The sequence below is a fragment of the Aspergillus flavus genome, chromosome 5 (genome assembly GCF_009017415.1).
Source record: "Aspergillus flavus chromosome 5, complete sequence".
NCBI lineage: Eukaryota > Fungi > Ascomycota > Eurotiomycetes > Eurotiales > Aspergillaceae > Aspergillus > Aspergillus flavus.
The window spans coordinates 4083242-4096219 of NC_092408.1; the positions used below are offsets into that span (position 1 = coordinate 4083242).

Sequence of the window (12978 nt, forward strand, 5' to 3'; positions counted from 1 at the left end):
ATGCTCTAGTGATTTGAGAAAACGGACACTAGACCAGAAGAGGAGAGAGGCGACGAAGGCCAGAGTAGAAAAAAAAGGGGGAAAGGGTATGATTGTTGTTGGCAAAGATGGCAAGTAGCTTAAGTATGCGAGTCAGATGGTAAGATCTGCCAGTGGGGCATCTGAATGGGATGGTATGGCTTGGTAGGTATGCGTGAAGTTGTAGCTATCTGAACGTCTGGGTGAACCCCCTCACAATAACAAACACGCGACCCCGTCGGTGAGCAAAAGGTACTATTTTCCCAGTCCCTTGGCCTCCAGATTCGATATGGAATGGTTGTAGAAGGATCTATCAAGGACTGATTTGGCGGATAAAACAGTTCGTCCGCTGCGCAACAACAAAAGAATCATGCATTAAGATTCTATTGATTCTTCTGTTCCCGCAGTAAGCTTCCTTCCGCCGTGGATCATCATGCAGTTGACAGGCCCGGAATACATCAAGGACGTTTTTGCGGTATCAGAGAGTTTGGTGAAATTCCGACTTGGAACGTGCTGAGATAAGAGTCTTAGTCAGTTTCCCAAAAGAGCTTCTTGGTAACTTGAAGTTACTGAATCCGACAGCAAAACTACGCGAATTGGACCTCGTCTTCGAGAACTGGTGGCAAGTTCTCCGATTTTCGCATTGATCTTTTTATGGTTGGTTGCTAAGACGCTTAAGATATCGTCCTATAGACTAGGACTGCTCCGCAGTTGGTGTCGGGTCTTAGTTTGCGGGGCAACACGAGGAAGGGATAACATGCGACGGGTCATTCCAATCATCGTTCGCAGGTATTTGACCTAAACTCCGTTGTCTGGAGGTACAGCCTTATTACTTAGACAAAATGGCGTCCATGGCGGCTCCATGTGACCCTCTTTGGCCACCGCCTCACGTGGGAGGCGGGCAACATTGAACAGTGAGCATTCATGGACTGAATAAATCAATGTCGGTTATACGGGACGGTGATTACCTGCGTGGATCACTCAAGTTGGACGGGTCTCGGTGGAAGTAACTGGTTATGGCATGTTCAACGGTTAGCTGAGATGATGGGTCCTTTTTTTACCAATTAGTCCGTCCGATTCTCCAATACTTCCGAATCCCGAAGCCGACTGACCAGAACGCGGAGACCGCCTTCTTCTTTTTTCCTTTTTCTTTTTTTTCTTCCCCCTCTTGGCTCCAAAGTGGGCTATTATGACGTAGTACCACGTCTAATTAATGTTTATGGGAGCCAAAGTGCTAACCCAAGGATGGACGGATCCATTGCCGGGATCGGCAGCAACCAGGCCTGCATCTTATCCAAGCATTTGGACAGACTACTGTTCGAATGCCACGAGCTTGAGTAAGCTCAGGCAAACCGAAATTTCTTATAGAAGACAAACCCCGTTCCACAAAGTACAGCGTTCAAACCAGAATGATACCTTCAGTTATATAAAAAAAATACCTGCTCCTGCAGAGCCCTACTTGGGTAAATGGGAACCACCCGCTATGGCCAACAGCCCGTTGATCATTCATCCTTTGTCTGGTGATCATGTCGCATCACTCGTCAAGTGCTGGCTTCCGGTGTACAGGCGATATTTTGGTAAGAAATAGGTGATATTAGTAAGCTTCGAGGTTTGTCGGATATACCCATATGCACATAATAAATATTTTCTATTAGTATATAAAATACTAATACCATACGGGCGGTATCAGTCTCCGGATACGGATCCTTTTCGGTTGTTATGACGAAGGACTAGAGGGGTGAGGAAATCTATCCAAGTGTTTCTGTTGAGTACTGAGTAAGACGGTCCCCCGTGACCGTAAGAATGATTCTCACAACCGTGAGTGTCATGTCGAACCCTTAAGTTTGCCGGGTGGATCGGCGGGTAGCCCCATGATTAGACCAGGGAGGGTTATACTTTGCTCATCCATTGTTGGTGGGGGAGGGTTGCCAGGATGGAGGATGATGGAGATTGCTCTGATGTCCACTAAGTGATCGATATGTAGAAATAGCTTGGACCTTTTCCAAATGGTGGGTCGATCAAATTGAAATATGTGATGGATGACAGACTGGAGATATAGCAGCATACAGCGTACATACTGTACATGATAAACAAAATGAAACAGGTGAAGGTATGTCCGCATGACCGTACCATACACAAAACAGTTGTTGATATATATTGATCTACTCGAATAACAATGAATTATATAGTTGGACCAATGAGGAAAAATACTGGGAATTGATTTAACCATAACATAAAATTAATTCAATTATTGACATTCCTGATGGGAATAGAGATTCTCAGTCTGGAAATCTAAATGTTGTTGTGTATTGTCGGTGACGGGAACTGATAAAGGGAGATGAGCTCTCTTCATTTCCCGCCTTGTCATTTGCCCACTCCTTCACTTGGGACCCGTAATTGTCACTCATCACCCGTGCTCCCAAGCTAAGGTGCAGGACTAACAGTAACTAAACTCAACCTCACCGTCCGCCATCTCTTCCTAGCCCTCTTCCCAACCACCACCACCGAACCCCCCCCTTCCCTCCTTCTTCTTTTATTGTTCAAACCCCTCCATTCTGGGTAAGACCCGGGGGTCTTTTCTACACTAATCTCGAATTCGAACCGACAATAATATCAAGGAAAGGTCTCCTGCCTATCACGCGCTATTCTTTGTGCTCCCGCAAGCGTCAACTCCTATCGGGCTATATGCAGAGCCTCCCATCCGTCTCTTTGTCTCGTCCCCAATCGATTCCCATCGCATCCCTCATTGCTCCGTTTCCCTGACCCTGTCTCTCGGTAGAGGCCAACAAAGAACCCATCGTTCGAGGTCCTTCTTGGGAACAGGATACTGCCCTGGGACGAAAGGAAGGTTGTCTTTCGCCGGTCGGACTGACAACGTTGGTTTCGTTTCCGTTCGCTTTTAGACTTGTCGCTTGTGGGGCCGGTGTCTGGTCTTGCGGGCCTGTAATATTAGAGGCATGAGTGGGATCGCGAGTGCGTGTTTATCCTGTCTCTCGACAGTTGACCGCTGGTGTCATATCACCGCCTGCCTCGGGCCTATCGGCGGTCGCTCGAGGGATGGAATTTATGAGACAACCTTAGCAGATAATGAGCGGGAAGCAGTTTCCGACTTGTTAGGCTACCTTGAAAATGTATGTTTGTTCGGTCACCGCCCGTCAATTTATGTATCCCTGTTTTGATCTCTTGGCGTGATTCTGATCCTAACTTAACCGACCCGATAGAGAGCCGAGACCGACTTCTTTAGAGGCGAACCGCTTAGCGCTTTAAGTACACTTGTATATTCCGATAATGTTGACCTTCAACGAAGTGCCAGTTTGACCTTTGCGGAAATCACGGAGAGAGGTGGGTGAATTTCGAGCTTCGTTGATCTTCGCACGGCTAACTCCCGCCTTTCATCTTAGACGTGCGCGAAGTCGATCGGGATACCCTCGAACCAATCCTTTTCCTGTTACAAAGCTCCGATATTGAGGTACAACGCGCGGCCAGTGCTGCTCTGGGAAACCTCGCTGTAAATGGTTGGTCTCACTTTAGGTGACGGCAACGGCAATGACTGACAGATATAGCGGATAACAAGGTATTGATTGTCGCCCTCGGAGGGCTGGCCCCTCTAATACGGCAGATGATGTCGCCCAATGTCGAAGTCCAATGCAATGCGGTTGGTTGCATCACAAATCTAGCTACGCATGAGGACAACAAGGCCAAGATAGCTCGGTCGGGTGCTCTGGGACCGTTGATTCGTCTGGCGAAATCCAAGGATATGCGTGTACAACGGAACGCGACGGGGGCCTTGCTAAACATGACACACTCTGGTGAGTAGACTATGTGGGAGCATGCGGTTGGTTCTTCATCCTCTTCTGACGGCGGTATAGATGATAACCGACAACAACTCGTCAACGCTGGCGCGATTCCCGTCTTGGTTCAACTACTTTCCTCCTCCGATGTTGATGTACAATACTATTGCACAACGGCTCTCAGCAATATTGCCGTCGATGCGTCAAACCGAAAGAGACTTGCCCAAACTGAATCGCGGTTGGTTCAGTCACTGGTTCATCTCATGGATTCCTCCACCCCCAAAGTCCAATGCCAGGCCGCGCTGGCTCTTCGCAACCTGGCTTCGGACGAGAAATACCAGCTCGAAATCGTTCGCGCCAAAGGTCTTCCGCCGCTCTTGCGCCTCTTGCAGTCCTCTTACCTTCCCCTCATACTCTCCGCCGTCGCATGCATCCGCAACATCTCTATTCACCCGCTGAACGAATCCCCCATCATCGATGCGGGCTTTCTGAAGCCACTGGTGGATCTGCTTGGCTCGACGGATAACGAAGAGATCCAGTGCCACGCTATTTCTACGCTCCGAAATCTGGCCGCCAGCTCGGACCGTAACAAGGAGCTTGTCCTCCAAGCGGGTGCGGTCCAGAAATGCAAGGACCTGGTCCTGAAGGTTCCCCTCAGCGTCCAGTCGGAGATGACTGCCGCCATCGCGGTTCTGGCCCTCAGCGATGAGCTCAAACCCCATCTTCTGAATCTCGGCGTTTTTGACGTTCTGATCCCTCTGACGGAGTCTGAAAGCATTGAAGTGCAAGGGAATAGTGCCGCGGCTTTGGGCAATCTTTCCTCCAAGGGTAAGTCATGAGCAGTTTTGGATGCGTTCCGCATTTGCTAATCCGACCCAGTCGGCGACTATTCGATATTTGTTCGAGATTGGGCGGATCCCAATGGAGGTATCCACGGCTATCTCAAGCGATTCCTCGCCAGCGGAGATCCTACCTTCCAGCACATTGCTATCTGGACCCTCCTTCAGCTGTTGGAGTCCGAAGATAAGAGACTGATCAGCTATATTGCCAAGTCCGATGACGTCGTGCATATGGTCAAGTCGATCTCCGACAAGAACATCGAGTCGGACGAGGAAGATCAGGAAGATGGTGAGGGCGAGGTAATTGCGCTGGCACGACGATGCCTCGAATTTCTTGGTAACGGCCCCCGACAAACGCTTGTGGAAGCTTAATTGATCACAGCGCCGTCACTCCCTTTAATGATTTATCCTTATCGTTTCCTTTCCCATTCGTCTATAGTTGACCTTGTGTTTTACCCATTCACTTTACATTCTCCTAGGTGTTCAGCGGGCATTTGATTCAGTGTCACTTTCTTGCGTCAGCGAGCATCTGATGTGATAGGAATAATATCGGGATCCGTCCTGGTGGCCGTTCATCCCACGGCCTACTTTCTCAAGCTGTATGCTTACATTATCTGTATGTACTTTGATAAATGCTGTGGTTCTTAGACCAGTTCTGGTCCTCTATGTGATTGCATGATACCTGGATTTGTATGTTGCATTAACTACATCCATTGCTATGTTGAACTACCGTCACGTCTTGGTAATTCTCTAACGTTACTGGACCCACCGGGGAGGTGCTAAGCCCAAGATGCTGAAGTGGGTCGAACCCGGAAGGCTCAGTCGATCCTTATGGCAGATCCGACGGTTTCGGTGGGTCAAGAATATAACCACACTTGATACCATCTACTTCTCTCATTACCCGTACGAAACGAGAATGCTATAACCTCTGAGTGATAATTACAAGATATTGCAGTGTAGTCTCCTAATACCTTCTTTCTGCAACATGTATTGCTACAGATTCCGGACCCCGTGGTGTCTAAAATACATAGTAGGTAGTAGGACGGAATATCCATAAATAGGGAGACCAATAACTCCAGACAATCCCTGCATTACTCCTTCGTTTGCTAAGATCCGTATCGCGCTATGTTGTGTTCTCCATACTATATATACTCCGGGAGTCTGCAAGAATCTTTGCCCTATTATCCACCACCATGGTCTCATTCCACCTTCCATTAAGCACTGCAAGTTGATCTAGCATTTGTCAGAATGCGTCGAAGACAGTGGCCAACACAACACCCCACAGGAGACAGACTACTAATACTAGGATCATAGAGGGAAGATAGCTTCTTTATAGGATAGACGCCGTGTGTTTACTTTGTTCGAGTTTTGGTGAAACCCCCAATCTAGTAGGTAATACCCTATTCCACACTCATCGTACATTGAAAATACAACAAGGACAGGCGAATGAAGTCAAGTTGTCCGATTCAAATTTAGTTCAGTTTCCGTTCCATCAATTACATCTTGAGCTATTAATAGGGCAACATGTTGCACCTTGTAGAGCGATCCATGTAATGCTATATATTTACAGGCCAGAAAGATCTCAGTTAATTTGTAGCAGGCTACCCTTGTTAACAGAATGTATCTATGGTTCTGGGGAGGACATTGGTGTGAATTATAGGTATCCGGAATGCGAAGACCAAGGGCATGGAAGGTAGTTCTGTCTGTTGAGGATCTGGAACAAATATGGTGGCTTTTGGGGTTCTGATATGTGTTCAGTGAGATCTGTGAGTATAGAGCTGGGAATTAGAGATATATCAAGGGTAGGGTTGGCAGTGATGTATATATATTTGGAGCGATAACCTGGGGGAGAAAACGAAATGAAAAAAGGAAAGGAGAGAGATAGATAGAGATAGATAGAGAGAGGGAGGAGGGGAGGGGGAGAGAAGATCGAAATTAAACCAAGGGAAAGAAGCAAGATGAAGGTATCAATTTACAGGTATATGGAGTATAGTAAGCACAAAAAAGTACATAGATCAGAAGTGGGATATACATACAAGGCTGAATTTATATAGAGTGGGAGGGACATATAGTAACAATAGCAAAACGTACCGGTAACATACAAGGTCAGATCGTAGGAAGTACAGAAATGTCCAGAGATCATTAGAGAGCGCTTTCAGAAGATGTATATACTAGGATGTACCCAACCACCATTGTACCCCTAGCGACAGAAACAAATTCTACACATCTCCTGGCGGCCAACAATCAAAATTCACAACAGTGTCAAACTCTTCAGGGTCGAAGTGGAAATCCTCAATCGGAAACCCCCAAGCTTCAGCAACCCTTTCATCTGGGTGATACGCAGGGATCGCTCGAGAGTGCCATTCAGCGGTAATAGGGTCCGAGTCGGGTTGGAAGGAAAAATTCAGCCGTGTGCTATGCTGAAGATGAAATTTAATAGACTTTAACCGGGGCATGTGTCGTGCTGCGCGGCCCATAGATGTGAAAAAGCGATGATATTCCTCATCGTCGACCATCTTTCGGCTTGCGTATCCGCGGTCATAGTCCCAGATCACGTCATCCGGGCTACTTATCTCCTCGTCTGGTTCATCTAATCCGGCTTGCTCTTCGGGTGTGGGTAAGGCTAGCCATTTACCTGGGGTTTGGAATGCATGGTTAGTGTAGGGAGGGGAACAGAGAGGATATTCCATACCTGAAGGGAGGAATGGGGGGACATCGTTTAGCTCTATAATTGTTAGGTTGGGCCATTGCAGCGTTCCACTATTTGGTAGTGGCCGACCAGCTTTATCCAGAGGCCATAGAAAGTCTGAAGACAGAGACGTATTATATAGCTTTAGCTCCTGAAGGACAGTGCTTAAAGCTCGCAGATTAATTGTAAAAGTATCTGTTTCTGTTGACAAAACATTCAATGCAGGCAAGGCGGATTTCCACGGCGCCTCGTATTGATTTGAATAATTTAGGACTTTCAGGCTGCGTGGTGCGTTGTTGAACAGTTCTGATACACCTGGGGAATTGTCAACAAGGAACGCATAGAGCCTGTTACAATTTACTCTTGAACATGGAGCATACGGCATGAGATGTATAGGGGATATAAAGGAAGAAGGTTAAGAAAAAGACCTGCTCTTACCATCGCGACGACCCCGAATATACTCTATATGATCCGGTCTTACCCATTCATCCAAATTTAGATGTAATTGTGTGATAGTGGGACAGTGCTGGACGATCTGTGCCACTGCACCGGCCCATATCTGGTGAAACCGATGCCTAAGATCACTTTCACCATCGGAGGGTTCATTCGTGAAAGAGAGCTTGTCAACGCATGGCACATATGCTAACACCGAAGCGTCATTATTGTGGAAGCGCGCCCGGTAGGGTGGAACAGACATTTCCCGCCCATTTCTATAATCGTACCTGTATTCACCTGCATCTTCGTAGCCCCAGGTATGTGGCTCCGGCTCCTCGCCCATCTGGCGACCCAGCAGCCCTAGCTCCAATGAGAGACGATGGCTCTGGTTCCATGAGCTGAGTGTCTCAAATAGAGCAGTGATAGCCGTTTGAAAGGCTTGATCATTTGCTTCTCGAACGGGATTATCAACACTGTACCCTTCCTTTTTGTGGGTTGTCCAGTCTAGCAATTCGAAGGGAACGAGGACGTCATATTGCAGCCTTTTTATCCAGGCTCTTCGAAACAAACCAGATCCTGTTGTGGCCTTCTGGAAGTGAGCCAGAGAGATGCCCTTCTGGTCCCCCTTGTAGGCATCGTCGCTGTAGACGATGAGGTTAGAGTAGATAAATGGCTCAAAAGCTGCTTGCCATCGACGGCAGACGGTTGTATATGAGACCAGGCAATCGCCTGCCTGATGTAGGATGCCTGCAATCTCGAATATCAGCTCCAGGGGTAAGGTTGCTGGCATGGTATCGGTTAAGCGCTCTTCACTGTGAACATTGACGTGTAGATATGTTGATGGATAACTTTTTGAGATTTTTGTTTCTCAAATGACTAAGCATAAATAGCAACTCTTAGTTAGTTAGTTCACTAATAGGAATAGATCAGTATCTGAGTCCCTTTGCGATTCGCCGGGTTTCCACGTGGCACTTGCACAGGTGGATGTCGCTGTGGAAAGCGACGTAGACGTTGAAGAGCTACGGAAGTCAGAACCACTAACACATTGTGATGTATTCAGCCACAAGTTAGAGCAGACACTCTTCACGCTTGGCGGGAGAGAAGAGAGTTGCCAGCACATAGCAATGATCCATAATAGGAAATCATATTCTAGGCAAAAACGCCGTTATATCTATGTATATATAGACAAGCATAGCGTCACACGAGTCTTCTACAAAAGAGTTAGAAACCGGAACCCAATTATAATAGTCGGTAAGAGTATTAGCGTTTAGCTGAGAAGATATATGCCTCTTATCCTATTATAATAGTTATAGCACTGTATTCAATCCACTAATGCTTGACCCCAGAAGGACCCTGGCAGTCGCAGACTCTAGGTAGTGACGAAAGGGAACTAGTCAAAAACCATGTTCTAGCTCGCTCCCCTTCCTACCGTTGTTTTTGCGTGTGCCCGTAAGACTATTTGCAATAGCAATTATCAAAAAATTCCAGGGTTGCGCTTGGGTAGCCTAATCATATAATTGGCCTCGTCATCGAGATTACCATCACGATTAACAAGGTGTCAGCCAGAAATATATCTACAAATTACACTATAAGACACCTCTAGGTATCCGGACATTTTTAGGTAGTCGAATGGCATAATTTGTTCAATACAAGGCTATGCTACCAAACGCAAAGGATGGCATGGCATTAAATGGGCTTAACAGTATGTCGGCCATGGTTTCAGCTGAAGGGTCTGCAAGGGGGTTTGCCGCGCCAGTTCACGGTAACGGCCAAAAGGAACAGAATGAAGGCGAGGGAGAGCCGCATGGCTATTTGGAGTTCCTCCTGTTCGTTCAGTGGACTGTCAAGATACGTTAGTAGTTACTCAATCTGCCATCCTTGTAATGTAGAGCAGAGTACTTATTAGTAGTTCTGCCCGCTTGTATTATCGTTGTCCGATAACCCTCGGTCACAACTCTCAGACAACGTCGCAGCGGCAATTACTAAAGAGTTTTGAGACTCACAATATGTCAAGGTAAACTTGGCACTTAGTCAGGTGCACATGGCTGGCGGACAAGATCTAACCAATACTATCTATACAGGGGCTAGAATCCCGGTGAAGTGGATAGAAAGGATGGAATCAAGCACGCAGAATTGGCCAATGTCATCATGCACAAAGATTATGAGTCATATAACCCACTACTGCCATCCCTATAGCGGCAAATATAAATACTAGACCTCTTGTGGCGGCCAATAAGCAAACCTTACAATGGATTGCAAGTCCCAAGGCCCGGTAATCTCCATATCCTTGAGCTGAAACCCCCATGCCTTCGCAACACGCTCATCTGGTCGGTATTCCGGGTCTGCATCAGATTCCCACTTAGCAGTGGTAGTGTCCGAGTCACGTTTAAAATTGAATGATGTTGTTGGATTATGGTTGAGTTCAAATTCAATAGATCTTAAAAGCGGCATATGTCGTGCCGCGTAACCAAGGGAAATAAAGAAGCGATGGAATTGTTCATCGTCGTTGGTAGATCGATCGACGCATCCACTCTCCCAATCGCAGATCTCTTCTTCCCAATCTTCTATTTTGTCTATTTGTTCTTGGTCATCGGGTGTGGGTAAGGCGAGCCATTGACCTGATTTGGCGGTTTAGTTAATATATTTGGTGGTTATTGGGGGTTTGTGGATGTTAATATTCTAGTAATCTTCGCGGGTATGTAGATTGCAAGGTTTTGGAAATGGGAGGAGAAGTCCTACCTGAAGGAAGCCAAGGAGGCACATAATTGAACTCCATTCTTGTTAGGTTAGGCCAATTCAAAGATGCGGTAGAAGACAATGGGTGGCCAACATTATCCAAAGGCCACAGGAAATCCAGGGTTAGAGATGTGTATTCCAACTTTAGCTCTCGAAGAGAGATACTTAAGCCTTGGAGATTTATAGCAAGAGTATCGACCTCAGTAGATAAGACGTTCAAAGCGGGCAAGCTGTCTTTCCATGGGTTCTCAGATTGGTTCGTATAATGCAATACCCTTAGGCTGCGTGGAGCGTTGCTGAAAAGCTCGGATACGGCTGAGTATATGTAAGCAAGATGATCGTAGCATGGTGCATTCTTACATGAGAAACTGCAAGATACTGGGCGGAAGGAAGGAGATACAAGCACGTACCCTCACGACGGGCTTGAATATAGTCCAAATGATCCGGCCTTACCCACTCGTCCAGGTTCAAGTAGAGTTCCGTGACAGCCGGACAGTGTTGGAAAATCTGTGCCACTGTACCGGCCCATATTTGATGATATCGATGCCTACACTCTCCCAGAGCATTATACGCCACCCGCTTGTTGGTAAAAGAAAGCTTGCCAACGCATGAAGCGTATGCCAGAACAGATGCATCATTATTGTGTAAGCGCGCCCGGTACGGTGGAACCGCATCGGTGCGTCCTGTTGTAAAGTCGTGTCGATAGTCCCCAGCAATACTGGAATATGAGGTATTTGGCTCCGGGGTGGGCTTTTCACCCACCCGGCGGCCCCGCAGCCCTAGGTCTAGGGAGAGACGGTGATTCTGCTCCCATAAACTAAGTTTTCTAAATATATCAATGATAGCTGTTTGAAATGCCCAGTCATTTGCCTCTCGGACGGAGTTAGCCATACTGTATTGCTCTATTGGCTCTCTTTTGCAGGTTATCCAGTCTAAGAGTTCGAATGGCACCAGGATATCGTACCGCAGTGTCCGTATATAGGCTCGACGCATAGCGCCAGCTCCTGTTGTGAGCTTTTGTAAGTGGGCGAGAGAAATCCCTTCCTGGCCATCATCTTTGTGAGTTTCATCACTATAGACGATTAGGTCGGAGTAGATAATTGGCTCAAAAGCTGTCTGCCATTGACGGCAAACGGTTGTATATGGAATTAAGCAAACACTATCATGATGGAGAATTCTTGCAATCTCAGATAACAATCCAAGAGGCAAATTGACTGCCATGATTTTGGTACAGCAGTTTGACAGTGAAGATGTCAGAGCTGTTCACGGTATATATGATTTGGTGGATTTGGTTCCCGGATGACTAATCACTGCTTAAATGGTCAGGGACTTAAAGGCCTTCCAAGGCTGTTTCAGTTTATGTTAGCTCGCCTCCAGTTCACGTGAGCATACATACCCTCGACATCAGGTAGTTGGAGCACGCAGGTAGTGCACGATTTCAATCTGTATATGAGTTTCCCTGATGGCTTGCCCCTTGCCAGCCCGGGAACAGCGTAATTCAACATAAGACTGTTTCCTACCCACCCTCCGGCCCGAATCGGATGTAACAATAACAAAATTTTCATCGCAGTGGACCCTAGACTCGGGTGTTCAGCGGCACAATTTTAAGTCCGATTGCCCTCTAATCACAATAGCTCGCGAGTCATGAGGCGGTGGGGACCACTCACTAGACCCCTGGCTAGCGCTCAAAGTTCGATTCTCATTCTGGCATTGTATAACTCAGGCCAAACTTACGGATGAAGCTAATCATGCATAACAGTGGTTCTCCGGGAATTTATTATACCATGAAAACAAGATGGGGACTTTCGAAGCAAAAGGTAATTGGGACGATATAGGAAAAGCACTCAGGTTACCTATTCTTTGTTGGAAGTACTACTACTTTGATGAGATCAAGGAGACGCTCGTCAAGCAGGTTAACCGCATTTAGAGCAGACTGGAAGAGATAGAAAGCGTTAATATTGCAGCGAATGTCGTCGACCTTGGCACTATAACTTACGACAAGGCATACATATCTCAGGGCCTTGTGGCTGAATGGAAGGACTGGGTCCGCAGCGAGTACCAGCGTGCTGAAACGCAGGTGAAAACCTTCCTCTTGGAATGGGCTCAAAAATCGTATGATCTCAATCGGCCTGATGATCCCAATGTGAGTCTGCAGCCAGGCCAGGCGAGGCAGAAGGATCACAAAATCGTGAGGATGTTTGAAACTTATTTGGACGCGGTGCACAATCTGCAACCATGGAATAGTGACTGGGATATGCAGATAGATGATGGTGATGGTATGGATACAGGTAGTGATGGTGGTGGTAGTGATGACGGTGACGGGATGGATATAGACTAAGCAGGGTATAAATTCTAGGCACGAACGCCGTATATATACTCAGATACCTATGTTCATAGATTCAAAGGGCTCAACTGAATAGGAATCCAACTAGTTTCCCCTTTTGGCATAGAGAGAATCGTATGGCTACTT

General features: G+C 46.9%; 4 protein-coding genes across 4 annotated transcripts; 2 read left to right on the top strand and 2 right to left on the bottom strand.

Moving 5' to 3' along the window:
- The first annotated feature begins 2415 nt into the window (after window positions 1–2415).
- F9C07_2285469 (vacuolar armadillo repeat protein Vac8) lies at window positions 2416–6747 on the top strand. Its single transcript, XM_041293426.2, has 6 exons — window positions 2416–3149; window positions 3240–3360; window positions 3420–3533; window positions 3582–3827; window positions 3888–4637; window positions 4689–6747. The coding sequence occupies exons 1-6, from the start codon at window positions 2976–2978 to the stop codon at window positions 5018–5020; spliced, it is 1737 nt and encodes a 578-aa protein (XP_041148330.1). The 5' UTR covers window positions 2416–2975; the 3' UTR covers window positions 5021–6747.
- A 120-nt stretch (window positions 6748–6867) lies between these two features.
- Window positions 6868–8562, bottom strand: F9C07_2259939 (uncharacterized protein; the record flags this gene model as incomplete). Its single annotated transcript, XM_071510144.1, has 3 exons — window positions 6868–7283; window positions 7341–7684; window positions 8060–8562. The coding sequence occupies 3 exons, from the start codon at window positions 8560–8562 to the stop codon at window positions 6868–6870; spliced, it is 1263 nt and encodes a 420-aa protein (XP_071364644.1).
- Window positions 8563–9380: 818 nt separating this feature from the next.
- On the bottom strand, window positions 9381–12084 carry F9C07_2166166 (uncharacterized protein). Its single transcript, XM_071509326.1, has 5 exons — window positions 11905–12084; window positions 10919–11855; window positions 10512–10823; window positions 9776–10390; window positions 9381–9612 (listed from the first exon to the last, which is right to left on the bottom strand). Exons 2-4 carry the CDS (start codon window positions 11727–11729, stop codon window positions 9984–9986), a joined length of 1530 nt encoding a protein of 509 aa, XP_071364645.1. The 5' UTR covers window positions 11730–11855; window positions 11905–12084; the 3' UTR covers window positions 9381–9612; window positions 9776–9983.
- Window positions 12085–12303: 219 nt separating this feature from the next.
- Window positions 12304–12846, top strand: F9C07_9178 (uncharacterized protein; the record flags this gene model as incomplete). Its single annotated transcript, XM_071511870.1, has 2 exons — window positions 12304–12420; window positions 12526–12846. The coding sequence occupies 2 exons, from the start codon at window positions 12304–12306 to the stop codon at window positions 12844–12846; spliced, it is 438 nt and encodes a 145-aa protein (XP_071364646.1).
- Window positions 12847–12978: the final 132 nt, after the last annotated feature.